Source organism: Lepisma saccharinum, chromosome 8 (assembly GCF_977018435.1).
Source record: "Lepisma saccharinum chromosome 8, izLepSacc3.1, whole genome shotgun sequence".
Lineage (NCBI taxonomy): Eukaryota > Metazoa > Arthropoda > Insecta > Zygentoma > Lepismatidae > Lepisma > Lepisma saccharinum.
The window spans coordinates 41,954,261-41,977,469 of NC_139236.1; the positions used below are offsets into that span (position 1 = coordinate 41,954,261).

Sequence of the window (23,209 nt, forward strand, 5' to 3'; positions counted from 1 at the left end):
CTGACGGGGAGCACACCTGCATATTCAAACTTGTTAGGAAGTTGCAAACTGCACGAAATCGCCCGAATAGCGGTGGTGCTGTATGCGAGGAAGGTGAAACTCTTGCCTGTACGAATAACATTGTTGCATGAAACAGCGTGTTTTTCTCTTTTCACACAAATTATATGCTCTGTTGATACACTTTGAACACATATTTTTATTGACATTTGTTGGTGAAACCTTCACTAACATTAATTTCCAGGTACATGAAAATGATTATATTTACTAGTAGATATGACATTTTTTCCTCAGAAATTCTATGTGTATGAATAACAATGTTACATACTGTATCAATTTTAGGAGGAAAATGGACAAAAATTGTAGATTTGCAGATGAATCTGAATTTAGTGGGAAAGAGACATCTGGATTAATGGCACAACGGCAATAATATATCGTTATCATACGACCAATTTTGGGGCAATGAACCTTTTCAGTAACATCATAATTGTGTTGCAGAGAACGTAGAAGTTATGGATTAATACATTCTTTCTCTTTTCCAATTTTAGTGTCACATATCACTAGGGGCAGATTTATATGCACTAAAAATAGCCAAAATATGCACTAAAAATTTTCAAAACAACCTATTTTGAGGTTCTGTGCACCTTACATGCAAAGTAAATGTATCAGTTTTGATGTTGAAACTACAATGTGGGCTGAAGTTAAGTGTACGTGAAAACTTTTAGCACAACCGCGTGAACCACTTTGGCAGCAACCCTTCGCCCATGCAGTAGCAGGTGGTGACGACAGTCTCTGGCCTCTGCTCCACTTCCCATTCCCAATCCTATAGACCCAAAATTTTCTATTATCGCTGGTTCATTGTACTGTGTAGATAAACACAAAGCTATTTCCTTCACCTTTTCCCGTGAATTTTATTACACAATACAATCTTAATGATATCATTGAAGAAGTAATAGTTCAAGCCCGAAGAGGCGTGGTTAGAAATCTTTCAATTTGGCTAATTTTTTTTGTGTGATGTATTGGTACAATAATGCAACTTTTGCGCACTATATGTTTTTGAATTTCGAAAAAAAAAAAAAAAATTGATACACCCTAATGTATAAGGAGGAGATTATCGTCCAGCAATCAGATGTTGTTCATTCCTTTCTTAAGCATAGTAATTTTGACTGAAAATAGAGTGCTGTGTTGAGGGGATAGGTTAGGTGAGGATGTGAACAATGTACCCAGTGTTGTTAAATATATTAATAATTGAGTTTATATAATAGTGTATATTTTGCTGTTGAAAAAACTTCACTGGAATATTTATGCAAATGATATACTATATATATAAATATCATGATAATGTACTCAAAATATCGAAGTTATTTTTTTAAACTTCATTGACATCATATAGAAACCACTGGAATAAACTGTAATAGTGGTTTCATCTCAGCATTTGTATTAGTGGTGGTCTCATATTTGGGATGTTGCTGGTTGAAGCTGTGTGGCTTACTTATCCTCTCTCAAGTTATCTCTGACATATTTTTCTTATTTTGTTATATTGCTAGGCAATGGTTAATGTATTAGTAAGTTAAGAAATGTTAAATCAACAGCAATAATGTTATAAGACACTTATTCCTTCTTGATAATGTTATCTGTTTATCTTTAATATTTTTTTCTCCAGGCCCAGTATGATGATGTTAGATGCAAATGTGTGTGTCCAAACCCATTATCAGTGAATGGCCAGAATAACACACAAGGGAATGGGAAGTTGTACATTGGAAATGTTCCTCCTGGTCAATGGTGAGTGTTCCACACTTCATGTACGTATATAATACATATACTTCAGGTGTTATGAATTGAAAATCTGACAATTTATGTAACATTTTTCAATTGGAGAGGGGGTGGGAAGTTATACATTTTCACAAAATAAATTGGATCTTTCTGAGTTTCTCTTATAGGGGGGGGGGTGTTCCATGGAAGTTTTTGGAAACTGTGGCAGAGTTAGAATTAAATAATTACTAAATTTTAAGACATTTAGTAAAATAAAGTAACTACAGTGCTCAAAAAAAGTTTTTGCATATTCAGGGTTTGTGATCATTTTATTGTACTAGATACAATCCTTGTTCACAGGAGGATTTTCGCAGCTGACAGTTGCTCGCTTCAGGTGTCCCCATGCATGTTCCACACAGTTCATGTCTGGAGAATACACCGGCCACACCATGCGTCGAATGCCATGCATATGAAGGAACTCTTGAACCACTCTGGCTCGATGTGGTCGAGCGTTATCATCCACCAGCGTGAAGCCATCCCCCACAGTTGTAGAGAAACCTGCTACCAGGGGTTCGAGAATAGTGTTTCTGTACATCAGACCAGTCATGTGACCTTAGAGAGGAATTAGGGGTGTACGTCAACCAAACATGACGCTGGTGACTTTCCTGGATGAAAGGCTCCTTCAATCTCTCATCTGATCGTCTCCAAACCCTTGTGCTTTTGCTTAACAGGTGCAAACTGATAGTGACTTCGTCTGTAAAGAGCTCCCACTGTTTCTGACTCCATTTGTTGTGCATTGTTGCCCACCTTACAAGGTCTCTATTATGGTGTGGTTTCAGAGGAACCTTGGGTATGGGTCTTCTTGACATCAATCCTTCCTCATGAAGTCGATTCCGCACTGTCTGATTGGAAACATTCGCTCCTGAGGCCCTCTGCAGATCCTGGCACAAACTGGTAGCAGTTGCAGTGGGTCTACGACGTGCCGAAATCAACACGTACCGATCTTCCCTGCATGTTGTTTTGCGTGGCCGCCCTGTCCTTGGTCGATCAGCAACTGATTGTGTCTCCCTGAACTTTTTCCACACTCAAGAGACATCACTTTGGCTCACTCCAACATGGGCAGCGACGTCCACTTGGTGATATATCCCTCTTGCAGCAACGTTACATTTCGAATGCGGTCCGTAGCAGAAATGGTTGCTCGAGGTATGTTGCCCTTCGTTTTCCACCCGCTCTTTGTGCAGTTTCCAACTCACAAGTGTGGATAAGACACAGACAATGCTGCCCATCAGGCTGCTTTCAAATCTGCTCAGGGATCATGTGGCAACTACTGCCCTCTATCTGCTGAATATCGAACTCACTTGGGGCATTATGTTGGTTTCTGTCTCAGGCATTGCTCACATAATGAACATTGTATACTTTTTGGGGATATCGTGACTCAAACCGCATGCAATCATAATATGCAAAACTTTTTTTGAGCACTGTATTTAATAGCAGTGGATACTAACATATGAAATTGAGACTATTAAACCTTTTAACCTTTTTTTTTTCAACAAATGAAATATTCAAATAAAATTTACATACGTTTTATTTGTTTAGAAATTAAACATCCTTTCCAACCAATGAAGAGTTTTATCTTAAAGATTACCTTACGGGTTTTAGGCTACATTTCTAATCAATTTTAAATTAAATAATAAACTCTCTTAATAACAAAGAAAATGACCCAAGTTTCTCAATTCAATTTTACTAAAACTTAAATTACAACAAAGGTACCATTAAACTTTCCTTTATCTCGTCTGAGATCTAAATAAATGGAAGGGGACAATTACGGATTCAGTAATGCAAGTGAGATGAAGTAACCCATGTTCATGTAATGAAAACGTAATGAAGGAAACTAGAAACCCCAAATTAATTAGAATAAAAAGAATGGAAGGAAGTGCCACTTTACCCCACCATACATTACCAAATCCTTGTAAACCTAAGGGAAACCAAAGAGCAGTGACCAAGAGTCTGCATCGGAGGAGAGTGAGACCCAGAACAGGTAGGTCTCTCCTCCATACCTGCAAGTCCTGTGACATCAGTACCATCCTATACTATCAGGACTCCCTCTCTCTTTACTCCTGGAAAACTAAAGGTTTTGTTTTTCGAAGAATTAACCTCTAGGTCGTACAAGTGGCTACAAAGCATAGATAAATCACTAATATTTTCTTATTAAATATAACTCATTTTTCTTCAATCATTTAAACTCAACAAACATGTATTCAGTACAGTCACCGACACTTTTGGGTTGCTGATCACATTGAAAAGGCAGTGGGGTTGTTTCAACACAAAATTAGCCATGATTGTGTAATAAATTAACTAAATACAAATATAACACCTTATCTGATTGTATGAATTTTTGCCAACTTTCATCACTATCTGTCTTATTTTAATTAATCTTACCTGATTTGTCCACAGCATTGTATTTGTAGGGTGGTGAGGGGAGCCCTGTAATAAATTACATAATTTACCAATTCCCTGAAAGAAGTTACTGCAACCTCCCCCAACCACACACACACACACACTGAATTTTTTTTCAAATACCCACACTGCTTAAATGATTGTTATTTGTCCAATGAACTTCAAAATAAATTACATTTCTTACATGTTAAATTGTTTTAATATTTGGAGAGAAATAGTGAGTGGCATTTCAGATTTAATAATGCACCTACAAAACTTTTCTCCTTCGTTGCTCTACTTAGGAGTGACTAACTGAAATTTCTGTGAAGTGAAGGTGTTAAATAATTTCATATTTTATTAATTTTATCACTTATGGTGTAGTCCTATGAAAACCAAACAAATGTATTTTTTTCATGTACACTATTTTGTCATCTAATCTTTTTTGTGATTCACATTTGGTAAACATGCCATCAGCTTTCCCATCTAAATGTCTTAATATTGGTTGGCAAATGTTGCCTCAATATTGAAATCTAGTTTCAAACCCTGACAGGACTTAAACAGGAAAGATATAAAATATAATGCAAATGGAAAAAAAATTGAATTTTAATTTACTTTGAATAGAGGATTAAATTTTGCATGAAACATTGTCACCTTGCATTAAACATTGTCACCTTACTTCTTTGTTCTTTTTTAAAAAGAAAATCTTTTTGCTCTTTGTGTTAGAATTTTGCATAGCATTTTACCAAGTCTTATATAGATTTTTTTTTTTTAATTAGAGTTCAGAATGTGAATTTACTCCAATCTCCTGGCTGAATTATACACTCGAGTTGTAGATCACACATTCAGTTTTTGCAGAGATGTAAACATTTCTACATTTCCCACAAATTGCTCAAAATGGCATTAAATGTTGCATGTTCCATGATTATTTTATATTTGAGAATATACTTTTAAATGGATACCCAATGCACAGTCAACGAAAATCAACAATTCTGGTCCTTCAAGTGCTTGAAACTTGTTTGGGAACTTGATTCTTTGGTGTTACTTCATATTGGTTTTGTATTCACATAACATCATATGTCAGGAGAGAGAAAAAAAGAAAGAAAGGTATCTTAGTTTCCTACTTTTTTTGCAGCACTTGCGATAGTGTTATACTCCCACAGGCTGGTGATGACATAAAAGGCAAGGAACGTGATTTTTGCCTAAGATGTGACTGCAGATATGAGAGCAGAAACACTACCATTATAAAGGTGAGTATAGAATGTGACTATCTATCTAAATGACCTGCCCAGTCATAGCACCAGAAGTTGGAGGCTAGGGGGCATCGTCCTTGGATCATGCTTGGATGCATCATCGTTTATGAACATAACACAATTTTGAATAGTTGTTATGATGAACACATTAACAAACAACACGGTAACATATCAACTTGAATAGTGCCGGAACCTTTCTTCCCAGAAAAAAAAAAATCAATAACTGTAACTTTTTACAGACTTAATTTTATCAATCAGGTTTGCTACCTTCTTCCTACATAATGATAGTCAAATTTAGGCATGTTAAAGTATATGTTCAAGATTAAGCACATTTTTAGTTAATACGATTAGTGAATATTCCATTCTGTACTTCACCAGCTGCCGTGGCAGAGTGGTTACCACATCGCGCTACGATGCCAGGAGTTCAGGGTTCAAATCCCAGCCAGGGCATGGATGTTTGTGTGTGTCCATTCATCAATTTCATCATATCATCACTCATCCCCATCTTCACAAATTACCCAAAAGTGGCACAAAAGGCAAAGTAAAATAAAGCAAATCAATCAAAACCATTCTGAGCTTCAGTTTATGAAACAAATTATTTTGTGAATGCAGTGTTGTGCCTATGTTGGAATTAATTATGGTACAGCTACAAACATGTTTTTTATATCAGTTATTTCATATACAGGGACATCGTTAGGAGGGGGCACGTGGGGGCACTGGCCCCGGCAAATGCCTACGTGGCCCCGGGAAACTGTTCTGTATTTGCTGGAAATTTTACTTTGATAAAAAATATTGCAAAATAATTCTTCAGTAAATTTTGCTTGCAGTTTGAAACACTTCTTCAATTTTCAGTAGCACGAACCCAAGCAAGGCATTTCTTTCTTATTTCCCTTTTTCTTGCTTGTTGAACACAAACAGATGTATTGGGAGGGGATGCAGTTAATGGTTTTGTGATCCGCCTCGGTCAGGGAAGTCTGAGACCTATTGAAAATATTGAAAATGCACTTTTCCTCCCTGCTGCACACCAGATCCAGGATCCCCCCCCAAAAAAAACCGCACTTTCTCTTCATCTGGCCTTGCACTGGCACCCTGGGCGCCGAAAGGACGACACAAACAGGAAGATTAAGCTGCGGGTGGCTAGAACTTTCTGCGTTAATTATTTTATGGTTCAGAAAAGATATCCCCATGCGTTTTAAATTCCAAGAACAGAATTATATTGCTTGTTCCTTTTTTGGTGCAGGAATGAATGACATAGCAGTTCTTTTCACATGCACTCAACCCTCCTGCTAATGACCTGCCCTGCAAAGGAGGGAAAGGCCACTTTTTGAAAATTCGGAAAAACAGAAGCGGTCGGTTCATCTGTTGATTTGGTGGACAATTGAGTGATTGATTGATTGATTTGATGTTTTAAGTCCACTTTATGCACAGTAAGGCTAATCGGGACTGGACCTACAGTTTAAAGTGGGATCCGGACCACTATGTTCCTCCACCGGGTATCGAACCCGGGATCCCTTGATTACAAGGCGACGATGCTACCACTGCCCCAATGTGGAGGCCGGTGGACAATTTTTGATGTCTGTCAGATAGCGGTGGTTAACTTCTGTAAACCGGAAGATAGAATCACGAAGTGTTTGTGATCTCGTTTTCCTACATCGCGAGTGAAATGTCGAATGAGAAGCTGCCAGATTGTCTTCTCTGGAAACAATGGATCAGCATCGACTGATCGACCAAATATCCAACATATTGGCATTCTAAAATAGACTCTGAATACCAGACAAGATCCTGGGTTCGACTCCCAGGGTGGTTGATCTCATGTATAATGAGGAATAAACCACGTTTAAATTAAGGAAGGAAACTAGGTATGTAGCAATTGTTTTTACAGCCTATAAGTATTATGTTACAAAACTTTGTATATCTTTCTGACTTTCTGTGATTTTTTTTCATTTAGCCGCCACCTGCAAATGTGGAAGCTGCTGCTGCTTAGGTGGCTAGGTTGGCTAGACATACAAATATATAATTAATATCTAGTCATACAGCGAATAATACTTATAATATAATCATGAGTTACGGAGTAGCAAATAACTTATCAAGCATTTTCTGTTTCTATTTGTTGTGCAAAGGTGTATTACGATGCCAGTGGTCCTGGGTTCGAATCCCGGACTGAGCGTGTGTGTTCTTTATGATGGTCCTCTCATCAATTTCACATCACTCATTGCTGTCATTTTCATCTTCACGATTAGCCAAAAAGTGTCAGAAGAGCGTAGTAAAATAAACCAAATCAATCATTTATATATTTCGCCGCTTTTCTACCTCTTGGGTTAAATGAAATGATGAAGATGAATGATGAGCCGAAGGAATGGCGATGGGACAGACATGATACAACCATACCTTTCCAATGCCCGAACCTAGGACCTCTGGCTTCGTAGCGTGTTATACTCAGTGGAATTCTTAGGAAGAAAAACTGTAAAAATAGGGTGAAAAGAAGCAAAGTTGTACGATGCATAAAAATACATATTTAGTTCTTCTAAAACCTTCCAATTATCGAGTTCGTGTTTTAAGTCCACTTTATGCACAGTAAGGCTAATCGGGGATCCGAACCACTATGTGCCTCCACCAGGCATCGAACCCGGGACCCCTTGATTACAAGGCGGCGACGCTACCACTGCGTCATCGAGGAGGTCGAGTAAAACTTACAATTAGTCAGTAAAATTAATATTGAGTGACAAGGCCTGCGAAGAGTTCTTTCATTCGGTTGAGCGTGGTCATCACATCGACTCCCATAGTTTCGAGAGCAGAATTTTGTTCCATATCGGTTTCAAGTACTTCCCAAATTGTCCTCACGATGTTGGAACAGCACAGAAATTTTGGAACTAATACAAGCATGCACATACCCAGGGAATAGGCTCGGGTGCTTTCCCGAAATCCTACAAATATCTGATTTTAATAATATGTAGTAGTAATTAAATTTACTTCATTAACAGAATTAAACATCTTATATATGGTAGTTGCAATATACCAAGAAATTCATCTTCAGCGCATTTACCCCTCCCCCCAACATTTTCGCCTTTCGCCCGATAAGGTATAAGCCCCTTCCGAAATCAAATTCTGGCTACCTGCCTGACCACCAGCGATCGAACCTTGAACCTTTAGATTGATTGATTAATTGAACTGGTGATTTAAGTCCACTTTATGCACAGTAAGGCTAATCGGGATTAGACCTACAGTTTAAACTGAGATCCGAACAACTATGTGCCTCCATCGGGAATCGAACCCGTGCATGTTGTTGAACCTGCCAAACCAAAGACGAGAGCGTAATCATTTGAGCGTGTGGGAACTTCGTTTTATCCAGTGCCATCATATATTCAGTTTTCCACACACAAATAAGATTAATTTTAAGAAATTAGACGTGTGCATATAATTTCTTATCGTCATCATTTCCGAAGTGAACAATCAGATGCATAGAAGACTCGGGCCCGCCCTTGAACTAAGAGATACCGGATTCGATTCCGGTATGAATTGTATACTTGAGATGCCTAGCTTGAACTCATTACCCACACATTTCATATTTGCACTGTTGCCAATACTTGTAAACCTGGTTCCAGGACTTTATTTCTAAAACCACAGAAAAGGGGTTTATTTACTTCTCAATTTTCTTCTAGCAAATTTTCAAATCTAAAGGCTAATAACATTGTTCTTGGTGTATCAGCCATTAAGCTAATGAGTTCATTCTGCATTTAGTTTCCCGAATAATGGCTGTGGATTTCGCGAGAGTATATCCTTCGACTTTTGGGGGCTACAGAAGAAAATAATGTTCCTTTCCAATTTATTGATTGATTGAGTTGGTGTTTTAGGTCCCCTTTATACACAGTAAGGTTAATCGGGACTGGTTCTACAGTGTAAAGTAGGACCCAAACCACTATGAGCATCCACCAGGTATCGAACCCGGAACCCCTTGATTACAAGGCGACGATGCTACCATGCGCCACCGAAGAGGCCCTTGTTCCCTTTCTTTCCAAAAACTATATATATATATATATATATATATATATATATATATATATATAGACACACACATTCATATATAATGTATGTATACAGTATAGGCTATATGGTGTGTAAATAGTTTGTTAATTTATAATAGTTTGATAGAAAAAAAAATTACGTTTGGGCCCCCCCAAACTGATCAACCTAGCTATGTCCCTGTTCATATACCATAAACCATTAAATAATTCAAAAATACTATGTAACAATGTTTTAAATCTGCTTCACTTCAATACAGTTTGTTCACAGTTTATCACAGTTGTGTTTACTTTTTTCCAATGTATTTTTCTGGATGTTTCAAGCAAGAATAGCTCCTCCATGTATTAACCATGCCAAATAATAAGTTTGCCATATTTAATTGTCTGGCTGATTTCATCCAAATGGAATACCTTATACATCCAAAATATCTGACTGCTATGAGAATGGCAGTTCCCATGGTCAAATCATTGGTGACCTCCAATATGGTCCACAACGATCCCCAAACGTGCGCTATATTTCAAAACATTTATTGTCAAATTATAGGTTAAGCGAAGCCCTAAATTTCTAGCATCTCTTTTCTTAATCTCCAATGTAACGGGTGTCCCACTAGCTTTGGAACCCAAAAAAAGTTATAATTTCCAAACAAACATACATACATAGGAAAATGAAATTCACAATACACGTACCTTGTTTCATGCTGAACACGAGGCAGGGTTGAAAATAAACGCACTCGTCAAAACAAAGACGGTAGATGGCGCCAGGGGAAGTGATGCGTGTGGGTTAGTGTGATGCTCGACTCCCTGCATCGCGAGGATGGATTAGTACACCGTATCAGAACACGTGTTCACTGTAGAGAAATATTGGATATCAGGATCATATCAGACCATTCAACGTGAATTTGGACGTAAAGGACTATTGAAGGTGGGAGTATGGCGGTTATCAAAAATAGAACGTGTGTGATTTTACACTCCTCTCCTAAGCTATGAAATATTATTTTATAAGTTTTACTGCAAAATTGCGGACCAATTATATCTCTAAAATTACTCAGTTTAAATCCTTATACTCTGAAAATGTATTCTAGACCATTAAAAAAAATATATTGTAGAGCATAGCATAGAGCCTGCCTGCAACATGTGGAAGATAAGTTTTTCATCCACCATCATGAAACAAATTGTTCAATTTTGTTCACATGTTTTTTTTAGCTGCAGAATTAATTTTACCTAAATGATTCTAAATTTACATCAGTTATCATCATCATTAAATAGATGACTTATCTCTGTCTGCCCATCCACCCTTACTCATGCTCCTCCTAAATCATGTACTATATTTTGATAATTTTATTGTCAAATTATAGTGCAAGTACATAATGCTTTTGTGCACAAAGGTGACATTGTAGTAATTATGAAGATGCACGACTTGCATGGCTACAGTGCTCCTAACCAGACATAAAATAAAATTTTACTACATAGGCAAGCAACCCATTAGGATGAGAAATGACAAAAATCATTTAAAGAGTGTTCCAATTTAATCATGTCACAATTAACGACATTTCAATAAAATGTACTCAATTCTCCCTTGTAATGTTTAAACATGCAAAAATTTCTTCTAGCAATTGATCATCACAGTTGAAACTATGATGTGCCACTATGGATTCCCCCACATAAGGAACTGATTGATAACCAAAGTGCTCCCACATTTCAAAATTATAAGCTTTGTTCAAGTATGCTGCATCAATAAATGCAAACGATTTATCTAAAAATTTCTGATACTTTTTCTTTTTTGTTTCTTGGATATATGATCTTTTTATTTGTCTTAAATGTTCATTTCTAGCATGATTTGATGAAAACAACCTAAAAAAAACCACTATGACTTGTCTACATTTACTATTTTTAGTATTATAAGCTCTGATAAGCCTTTCTTTACAAGTTTTCCAAAAAAAATTGACAATCATAGAACCTCACAAGTATTTAAAGCAATAATTTACAACATTTTCTGAAAAACCCACATTTTGACTGGTTTTTTTTGTGGGTTTTTTCGAGGTGGGTTTTTCTGAAAAACCCACATGGGGAAAACTGGGCTGGTCCCACCCAAGCCAATCCTGCTTGGAACCAAGAAAAACAGATAAATAAATGTCTTTTAAGCCCAATTATGTGCCTGTTTCCCAGAAAATATTTCCATTCCCATATCCTTGCCTGCACCTTCCCAACCGCATAGCGGTAATGTCGACGACTTGTAATCAAGACTCCCATATTTGCCTGGTGGAGGCATATTTCAAAGTGGTTCAGATTCCACTTTAAACTGTAGGTTCAGTCCCTATTAGCCTATCTGTGCATGTAGTGGACTCAAAAAACAAATCCAACCATAGGCTTGCCATATTTTTTTCTGTTGCCATCACTGCTCCTCTGTGGACATGTGGAAGCATTTCCACCACAGGTGATGAAACTACCTCACTCTTTAGTAAACAAAAACTGTTCTGTTCTGTCTTGTCCCTCTTCACCTCTATCTTAAAGTGGCCAATGTAAGAGGTTGGTGTCCATCTAAACTCCATTCTCCTGCCCAGTCATTCCATGGAATGTTACAACTCATGGACTTTAGTGTATAGAGGAAGTATACACAACTGGACATAAAAACTTGATCTTTATCTTCCTCCCAGTCTTATCTAAGCATGAAGTGACACGTGTCCTTCTTCAGTGAGTAATTTCACATACACAATAAGATTAGTTTTTTTGGTATGATAAATTTCAAATATCTTCTTTCATCCGGGCGTTGATTGAATAACATGGTCAGATGCCAGGTAGGTACACCTGGTACTGCCTGCCCTCTGTTGCCAGTGCACCTTGTAATTTCGGGGGGGAGGGGAAGCCATAATTAACCCCATATATCGTGTGTAAGGCATAAAATAATAGAGATTTATCATTCTTTTATCAGTTCGATAAATACCCACAGAGACCATCGATATGCAATTTTCTCAAATTTCATCCATTTTTTGTTTGTACTTTGTACAAAAACTTTTTACACCGTAGTAACTTTTTCTCCATGCTGAATGTTCATGTAGCACATGATTTTCTTGTTTAATGTTTAAAAAATATCCACATAGACAAAGTTAATACCCATTGTAAGTTTCATGTCTCTATTGCTTTTTGTACAAGAGTTACGTACGTTCAAAGTCTCGGTTGCCTGACTTTTTGTTTGGACACACCCTGTATTATAATATACATACTTTTGCAAGTACTAAAGTGTGTGAACTACAGCTTTCCCCCCATGACCTAAACATTCACACTAGTGCCACTGCCACAGCTTCAAATATGGTGGTGAGTCAGTAAATTAAGCTGCAGTTCTGGAGGCCCTTGTAGGTTGTTATCCCTGACTCGAAGCTTCATCTTTAAATAGTAATTTGCAACATCAACGTGGACATTTTTTAATTATATTAGTGAATTACTTTTTCAATTGTATGAAGCATCATTCAAATCAGTGGTTCTTCTCTTCTGAATGTCTCATAGAACTGCAAATAATATTTATGGTACCTGTATTTTCAGCAAATATAATATGTTATCAAGGTGTTTATCAGTGTGAAACACCTGGAAAAGTCATGAAAATGTCAGGCAAAATTTACTGTTTCTGCAAAAATCAACATTCTTTGTAGTAGTGCGCTAAAAGTAGGTTTTTGAACAAAGAATTGATTGAGTTGGTGTTTTAAGTCCACTTTATGCACATTAAGGGTAATAGGGACTGGACCTACATGTTAAAGTGGAATCTGAACCACTACGTGTCTCCACCAGGTATCGAACCTTGGTCTCCTTGAATTTTATGGCAACGACACTACCACTGCGCCATCAGGGAGGCCCCATTGAACAAAGAAAATAGGACAAGCAATAATTTTTTTAATTTGTTATGGACAAACTATACTTTAGTTTGATATACTGAGTGTTACTTGTAGTTACAGCAAAAATTGGGTATTAAATACTCTAGGGAAAGGGGTCATGTTTTGAACTGTTTTCATGTAGAAATCTACTACAGTAAGTGACTGTTGACATTCACCACTTTCTTGTTGCAATTTTTGGGTTGTGTTTGATATTAGGATTAATACATATTATGTATAAATTTAATATGTTATTCAATTTTACTTTAATCATTATGCTATAATTATTGTGATTTTTTATTTAAAAAAATAATTATTTCTTTACCATAAGCCTATACATGGCAAGGATTATGTAAAAGCTCACCCCCCTAAGCCCCTATCCAACAGTCAATTTCTGTTCATTTTCCCTTCCCTTTATTACTTATAACTACTGTTGAGCAATATATTATCCAGACGCTATATCACGATATTGAAGAGATATTGTCCAGGCGATATGAACTGGATGATATATCGTGATGATATTTTGGTGATATATATCATAATATATATTATATATATAATATATATAATGTCACAATATTTTTTTGATAAATAACATGTTGGCAATATATCATCATGATATTTTAGCGATATATATCATGTCGGCAATATATTGTCATGATATTTTGGTGATATACAGGGTGACCTGTAATTAGATGTATTCCCTGAAAGGGGTTAAAGTAGAAGCAATTTGCAATAAATTTGACCATATGATACCCCGTCCAAAAATTAGCAGTTTTCGAGATAATCAAATTTATATTTTTTTTTAAAAAAATGTCAATTTTCCACATAAAAAGATGAATTGAGAAAAAACTAATCATTGAATGGCACATATTTCAGCGTTTTCTGATAGCTAACAAATAAGTGGTTCCTTGAAAAAAAAAAGTGTTTTCCCAAATAACAATCACATGTAAGTAACGGGTGAGTCTAAACTTACAAGTGGTGATAATAAAATACACTCTTAGTTTACTAGGCAACGTATTAATAACAAAAATGGTATGACACGAAGCGTACAAATTACTTAAATTACTTCCTTGAGTCATCAGCTATCCAACAAGGTACAAATGTTGCTAACATTCACATTTGTGTACAAGAAATAACACTTGATTCATTTTCATGTGAATGGAATCAATGAACATTACAATTAAAGAACATTACACGTCTTGCTCAAAGTGGGCACTCAATCCCCCGATCAATTTGATGCCTTGCGACTTTTACATTTGGAGCCACGTGAAAGACTTAGTTTACAAGACATTGGTAAATTTGCAAGAGGAGCTCAGGGAGAGGATCTTAACAGCTGGTCAACACATCAAGGACACCATCACATGACGACTTACGAGACCAAATGTCCGTAAAAACCTCCATGCCTGCATTCGTAACGGAGGTGCCCACTTTGAGCAAGACGTGTAATGTTCTTTAATTGTAATGTTCATTGATTCCCTTCACATGAAAATGAATCAAGTGTTATTTCTTGTAAACAAATGTGAATGTTAGCAACATTTGTACCTTGTTGGATAGCTGATGACTCAAGGAAGTAATTTAAGTAATTTGTACGCTTCGTGTCATACCATTTTTGTTATTAATACGTTGCCTAGTAAACTAAGAGTGTATTTTTTATCACCACTTGTAAGTTTAGACTCACCCATTACTTACATGTGATTGTTATTTGGGAAAAACTTTTTTTTTCAAGGAACCACTTATTTGTTAGCTATCAGAAAACTCTGAAATATGTGCCATACAATGAGCAGTTTTTTCTCAATTTCTTTTTATGTGGAAAATTGTCATTTTTTAAAAAACAATAGAAATTTGATTATATCGAAAACTACTAATTTTCGGACGGGGTATCATATAGTCAAATTTATTGCAAATTGCCTCTACTTTCAGGGAATACATCTAATTAGAAGTCACCCTGTATATCATGTCAGCGATACACCTTCACAATATTTTGGCAATATATCATGTTGGTGATATATCATCATGATATTTTGGTGATTTATATCATGTCGGCGATATATAGTCACAATATTTTGCTGGTATATATCATGTCAGCGATATATCATCACGATATTTGGCAATATATATATCATGGAGATGATATATTGGTGATATCATGTTACGAAAAAATATATCGTACCGTCTGTGATGATAAATCGCGATATCAAATTTCCGATATTGTCCATCCCTACTTATAACATGTGAAGTGAATAGTCTAAAAACTTGTTTAAGTGTGATGTTTAACTAAACTGTAGTGATTTTCTTACACACAGACCTGGAAAAGTCATAGAATTTTGTTTTGACAAAATTGTAGTCATCCTGGTTATATACAAGTTGAATGTGAAAATTAAGGCTTGTTTCTTTTTTGCAGGTAGTTGTCATAATTGTCATCTGGATAATTTCCCTCCTGGTCGTATACATGCTCTTCCTCATCTGCCTCGATCCGTTGCTTAACAAACGTGTTAAAGGCAGCTATCAGGAGCAAACGGATGAGGAGGTAACAGGAGATATGATTATTGTAATTATTTTGTTACATTATAGTAATTTTTTATTTCTATTTTGCATGCCACCTTTAAATCTGCAATTGGAGTAGCTATTTTTCCTTCTTTGTTTGTATTGTTCATCTGTATTAATATAATTATTAAATTTTTGTGGAGGAATGATTAAACATCGGGGTTATTCTTCATGACAAATTTCTGGATCATATTGCTTTAAGTTATACTTTCTCACTGCTCCCACCATAAAAAGAAAAATGCTACACCAATCACAGGTTAACAGGTGAATTTTCATTGGTAGAGAGGTGAAGTTTTCATTTTATTTTCCCCTAAAATTCGGTGTTTTTTTACATGTACACTTGCAAATTTTTGCATTCGATTAGTGCTGGAAAGTTAGACAAATCTTCATTTTAATGACAAAAATAAATAAATTTAAGGCTTATCTTTGTGAGAAATGACCAAATTTCTTGCATTTGGAAAACTATTTGGTCACTAAATATGAAATGTTTATTGAAGAATATCACAACTCTTTGAACGCAATCATTTTTTTTATTATTTTTATTTATTTAGTCACTCCTCAGTTTACAATAATATTGTTTTTTTTTCCACTTATGGTAAACATAATAAATGTTCACAGTATTCACTCACAATCACTTCTAAATAAAAAGTTTGCAGTTTGTTTCCCATTCACTTCTTAAATGACAAGATGGCTAGTGCCTCCACATTTTCTTCTGCAAGATTTTGACTTCCCCTCAAAATTATTTCTGGGTCTACATTTGAAGCTAGCAAGAGTATTATTTCAAGAGCTTGGTGTGGTTTGTTTATCAAATAAAGGCAGTTTTAAAAATCAGGAAATCCAAAAGCCAAGACTTGGTTGGTTAAGTGGAGAAGCACTGTTGCTAAAATTAATGCTAAAAACTTGAAAAAATAAGTTGAAGATGTCATATTTATTGTTTCTAGTTTTTCTCAGTGCAGAATATCAAAGATTTAATCCTAAGGTATAAAAAAAATTAAACTCTTTATTTTGCTTTCCTTAATATTTTGGCGTTATCGTTAAAATGAAAACTTCATGTTCCTAGTTATAGGGGATTTAAATAAAATAGAAGTTATTGGGAGTTTCCATTCTGTTTTATATGCATGTGCATAGGATTATTATTATTATATTTTTTTTCAAGTTCATTACATTGGCATTGTAAGAAATGGCTAATGAATATATGTTAATGGATTGGGTCTATCAGATAACAGCTTGGTAATACTAATTTTTTCCCTTAATAATAGTATTGAAGTTGAAATGCTTATTAAAAATAATATTTTTGTTATTGATGATTGACATTGAACCAATTACATACAATTAAGATTTAACATATTTTAAAATAATTCTAATTTCATATTAGCTCCTCTCCTTTTCTCATGAAATGAATGCTTTTGAAGGTTGTCACAATTGTTGAAAAATCACGTAAACACAGTTCATTTATTTGAAGCAGTATGAGATTAAGCCATGAAAGACCATTCTTCATTACAAAGTTAATGTCTTAACATGGATTTAAACTCATTGTCGTAAGTGAATTTCCAGTTTAAGAAACTTGGTTCATTCTTTATTGTCATATTAAGAACTGAAAATATGGCTTGGAGTAAACATTATTGTTACATTACAAAATTTTCCTTTTTTTCTAATAAAGAGCTACTTAGTAATTACACTAGTGTCCAAAATTAAAGCAAGAAACATAAATCCTTTCCTCGTGTGATTTTTTTGTTGATAAATTTGCCAAGTTTAACCTGTTGCTATCGTGATTTTTTTTGTTGATAAATCCTGGCTGGGGTGCCCACAGGGGGGGGGGGGGTGGCGCAGGTTGTGCAACAAGATTTTTTGGGGTGATTTTTCCCTTCAAATAATATAAAATTAAACATTTATATCTTTTCCAAAATATATGTAAAAATTTTACACCTTAAATGCACCATATTTAATCATTAGATGAAGAAATGAAAGTGTTTAGGGCATAATCGAAGGAGGGGGGGGGGGTATCGAACTCCTATATATTAGGCCTTAATTGACACTTGGGATATGAGGGGGATTCTAAATTAAACTTTGGGGGGGACAGTATCCAACTCTAGGTCTTAGATTATGGCGAGTACTTTAGTTAGAGGGGGATTGAGCATTAAATTGAAGGGGGTATCCAATTCTTGTGTATTCCTGTTGTCTTAGACTGTTGCGAGAATTCTGGTGTGGAGACTGAGAATTATTTTTTTGGAGGAGGCAATATCTACTCTTCAATATTAACAGTAAGTCTAAAATTGGCATGGAAAATTTGGTGGTAGGATTGAGTATGAAATTTAAAGGGGGAGATAGAAAGCTCTTGATAAAGTGTTAAATCTTAGATTGTCAAGGGATTTCTGTAGTCAAGAGAGAGTATTTTGGAGACTGTATTTAGCGATAAGGCATCCACACGTTTTTGACCCCGAATGTGCCAAAGGAAAAGCTGGAAAAGGGAAAGACTAAATATCTCGGGATCTTAAAAAAGTTTTGACGCCCCATTAAATTAATATTCTTCAAAGCCTGCAAAGAAATGGATGTAAAAATTTTCTTGTTCGCTTCGCTCCCAATGATTTGTTACTACGATGTGTGCTTGGCACTTTAATGAGATGAATATCAAGTTTTTATACTAAAGCTGCATTACAAGACAAGCGATATTCTCGATTGATTGATTTGTTTTTTAAGTCCACTTTATGCATTCTAAGGTTAATCGGGCCTGAACCTACAGTTTTAAGTGGGATCCACGTGATATTCTCGATTATGAGAAATGATATTAAGTGATGGCACCCCTGTTTAGGGAGGATGGGCAGATCAATTATAATGTTCAGCAAAGCTAAGGAAAAAGTTACTTTCGGTAGACACGCTGTCGTCATTAAATATTTTGTGGGATTACGATATGGTTTAAGGACACGAATGATATGATTTGGGGGAAACGCATGACATGATTTTGGGGGGGGATGTGCCATTGGCCTTGGGGGGGGGTAGGCAGTTAGGCACCCCTGAATCCTGGCACATTAAGGTTAGTTTATTTTCTATCTTAAACCAGTTGTCTATGACATCATAAATATTACAATCACCTGATCGTATTATGTGGTCAAATGGACATATGGGACAGAATTTCCGTTTGTTGCTTTAATTTTGGACATTAGTATATTTATTAATGTAGGACATTTATGATTTATTTTCAAATTCCTCCCAGATGCTGAACATATGGCTAAAATGTAGGACATGTCTGGAAAAAAAGAGAATGTCTGGTAACCATATATGCCATGTGAATCATTACCATGATTCACACTAATATCCCTATTGCTAAAGAATAGAAAGTAATGGAAAAGTGAGGGAATTTAATACATGAAAACCTAATAATAATTAAATATGAGTGTTAAATTTTCACTGAATATTGATTTTTCACTTTATAAAATAATTTCCTACAGCAGATACTTATGCGTAAGATAGAAATATCTGTTTCTTGCAACTGGAGCTGATTCTTTCATGTTTCTGCTCTGAAAGTTACAGTTTAAATTTTCTTAAATGTTACACTGAAAACTCGTTTAAAAATATTTCCTGGAAGTAACCAGGGAATTTCATTTGACAGGATGAGTGGGTGCCTTTCCATTCCTCTAAATAAAAGGGAGTTCTTTCCTTTGGGGGTGCTAAGATTCTCCTCCGTGCACACAGTCATTATTTAAAAAACTCTAGTACGATTTACAATTTTAAAACATTTTCGGACTTAACATTCCATAGTCATAGCTATTACATTTTTCCTCTTTGTGTTAAATACCAAAGGTTTTCAGTTCATCTGTTATTCTAACATTCTTGTCTACAATAGAGAACGAAAACTTGAGCTTTCACAGTGAAATCCATTTCATATTTTAAATATACTCCCATTATTTCATGTGATATTGAAAGCAGATTCAGTTCACTTTTCAACACGTAAAAGAAAGTTCGGTAATTCCTTGTTTTGGTAACAAAAAGTAAAACATATTTTGTATTAATAATTAAAAAGTTAAATAAGTAAAGTGCTCCCCTGTGCCCCTGACCACTTTTACCCCCAGAGTTTCCTCCAGGTACCCACTTTATACGAAGCTGGGTGGGCACTGAAGCTGCTTGAACAGGTGGAAATAATCCTGGTTCTCCCCCCACCAGGGATCGAAACCGGGTCTCTTGCATGGTAGTCAGACGCCCCAACAACTGAACTACCGTGGCTATTATAATTAACGTTGTGTAATCCTAATACATTTTATTTAGATAGGTGAGCCACTTGCCTAATAAAAATTGTTATTCACAATTGTAATCCATATTTTGATTGTAATACCTAAATATACATGTCTACTACATTTTTATACATATACCATCTTTCCATGTATATGACCTTTAAAAAGCTCATAACTTGGCATCAAGGGCAGATAGTGTGATGCTTGCAATGTAAATGTTAATCTTCAAGCATTCAGTCATTATATTAAACCTGTTTCATGTGCAGAGTTAACTTGTAAAAGTACAGCACAAACATATGACATGCTTCAAGAACCATTCATAGCCAATTTCACTTATTACATTGTTAGTATTATAATGTGAGTTTGTAAAGATATGCTTACTTTTTCTTCAAAGGATGAAGCTAGTGGGACTTCACATCCAATGAGAGTACGGGGTAATGTGCTCAATAGAGTAGGCCACCAGCAAGACAAATGGAAGCGCCAAGTCCAGGAGCAAAGGCGTAACATCTATGATCGCCACACTATGTTGAATTAAATTATTACGATCTGATCGAATCACATATAGACATGTACCTTGGTGAGCATATTGTGAATTGTATATTTTGTATATGAATTTGTATAATGAACTAGAATAACATGAATTATTAATGTTTCCACCATGAGAACTAGTGTTGTTAGTGTAGAAGATATTAAAAAAAAAAAATGGTGGCCTTTCAACTCTGAATTTGTTGTAAATTAATTTGTTAAAATATCAAGACAGTTGATGTGAAAATTAAGAACTATAGTAGTCATGAACTTAGATATGATAATTGGAATACTGTGTTTAATATATAATTATGCATTTTTTTTTTAAAAATGTAAAAATTTTTGCAAATACATTATATAATGTACATGTATCGGAGTGAAGTATTTCAGTTTATATTTTACGGTGAAATTAGGTGCCTCCTATGTTGATTGATTTTGTGACTTTTTCCAATGTAAATAAGATTTGTTAGAACATGAGGGAGACATGCAGTGACTAATATCACTACTAGTGATTCTACTTTCGAGATTTTCTCTCCAGTAAGGTGCAATCACTCTACTGTTGAAATATCATAAATGCACTAATTGTTTCACATTTGCAAGAAATTGTAATTGTAAGTAGCAAGTGATGATAAATTTTGCAAATTACTAGAAGTATTTATTTACAATAAATCAACATTTTTCACTGCAAAATTTAGGATTATCATATTAACTTCTTGTTGTTAACTTTTATGTGCATTATCAGTAATAAGTCCTTTCATGTACACTCACTTGGTATTCTAAAGCTCTAAATATTTTTGTAATTAAGGGGGGTGGGGATTTTGAAAGGAACTGATTAATTTGTGAAGTATTTGCAAATGAATTTTTAGTATTATACGAGGGCTGCTGGAAAAGTTTCTGCAATCAATATAAAAAAAAAATGTGAAATTCTGGAAATGGCTTTATTGTTTTTCAAAGTATTCACCCTTAAGATCGATACACTTTTGCATACACTCAAACCAATTTTGAAAGCATTTTTTACCAATCTAAAGCTGATACATCAGAAACCGCTGTTCGGAATGCGTCAACAGTTGCTTCAGGTGACACAAATCACTCACCACACAGCTTATTTTTCATGCGTGGAAACAAAAAGATAAATAGTACGGACAAGGAGTCATTAATTCAACATTTTTACTGGACAAAAAATCAACAGTTTGGTGTGCTGAGTGGGAACTGGTGTTGTCGTGGTGAAGAATAATGCGACGATTTGGGTTTGTTTTACGCAATTCATGGATGACCTCTGGCAAACAAATAGTAGTATACCACTCAGCATTTACAGTTCTTCGATCTTCTAAAGCTATTGTTGGCGCATGTCAGGTATAAATGCAGAAACAAGCAATCATTTCCTTGGCAGCACTCCTCGAACAAACAACTTTTGTTGGTTTCGGCTCACTTTGAAACACCCAAACACTGGATTGCTTTTTAGTTTCGGGTTCATATTAATAGATCCATGTTTCTTCCCCTGTAACGATGTAGTACACCAAATTTGACTTGCCTCAATTGAATTATTGAGCATTTCTTTACACAAATTTACACGAGCTTGTTTGTGAGCTTCGGTCAAGTTGTGTGGGATCCAACGGCTTGAAACCTTCCGTATGTTCAGATGACCATTCAAAATTGTATGTATTGCTTTCATGTCAATGTTCAAGGATGCCTGAATCTCACGGTATGTCACATGCCGATCTCTCTCAATCATTTCACGCACAGCATCAACATTACTGACAACAACAGATGTGGATGGACGACCTTCACGAAATTCATCACTGAGAAATGTGCGACCACGCTGGAATTAGGAAAACCAATTTTGCACAGTCGTATTGGATGGTGCTTCATCCCCAAAAGCCAAATGAAGTCGCTCGATACATTGTTTTCGTGTTAAACTACATTTGAAATCATAAAAAAATAATTTCCCAAAAGTGTTCACGAGAAATTTCCATTTCTCACATGAAACTACTACTTCAAACTGCTGTGAAAAATAAATGAATAGGCTTAAACAAACAATCAAAGATAATTTAAACATAAAAAAGGTCTATTCTTCCGGTTTTTATAATAGCAGAACACTAGTGCCACTGTTGGTGGTAGTTTGCATAAACTTTTCCAGCAACCCTCGTATTTGTCATGTATGAAAAGCATTTGTTACACTCGCCTGGCATATTAAACTTCAATGAGAAAGAAAGAAAATCTAAAAAATAAAAAATAAAAGTATGTTTGGATAGTTTTTGAAGTTAATAACTGCTAGAAGTAAGCATGAAGTAACACAGAACATGCATTGTTCTCCATAAAGCATGAAAGAAGAGCAGGAGAATTGGTACACAGTATTACATTTTCTTTATTCACAAATGATGTTGCTACCTCAGCTACCATTCAAAGATTTTGATAATTCATTTTTCATTGTTACATTCATTCATTTGAAGTCTATTTTGTGAATATTAGGTGTACAAACATCAGCTTCTTTTTATTTTGTCCTCTTCCATACTTACCTAGTCAGTTCTTTGGATTACGTTAGCCAGGTGGCAGATCTTTGCAAAAAGCTGATGGAAGAACACTAATATTCATATGAA

The 23,209-nt window shown here is 35.4% G+C and overlaps 1 protein-coding gene across 2 annotated transcripts in view; it reads left to right on the forward strand.

Moving 5' to 3' along the window:
• LOC145990959 (uncharacterized protein CG1161-like) overlaps window positions 1-22,850 on the forward strand; it is a 33,743-nt gene extending 10,893 nt beyond the window's left edge. Inside the window, exons 2-5 of one of the 2 annotated variants that reach the window (XM_083126540.1) lie at window positions 1,661-1,779; window positions 5,318-5,432; window positions 15,719-15,865; window positions 20,482-22,850. In XM_083126540.1, the coding sequence (XP_082982666.1) occupies window positions 1,661-1,779; window positions 5,318-5,432; window positions 15,719-15,865; window positions 20,482-20,622 (522 nt within the window). In that variant the 3' untranslated portion in view covers window positions 20,623-22,850. The remainder of the gene's footprint in view (window positions 1-1,660; window positions 1,780-5,317; window positions 5,433-15,718; window positions 15,866-20,481) is intronic. The other variant, XM_083126541.1, reaches the window with a different exon arrangement.
• Window positions 22,851-23,209: the final 359 nt, after the last annotated feature.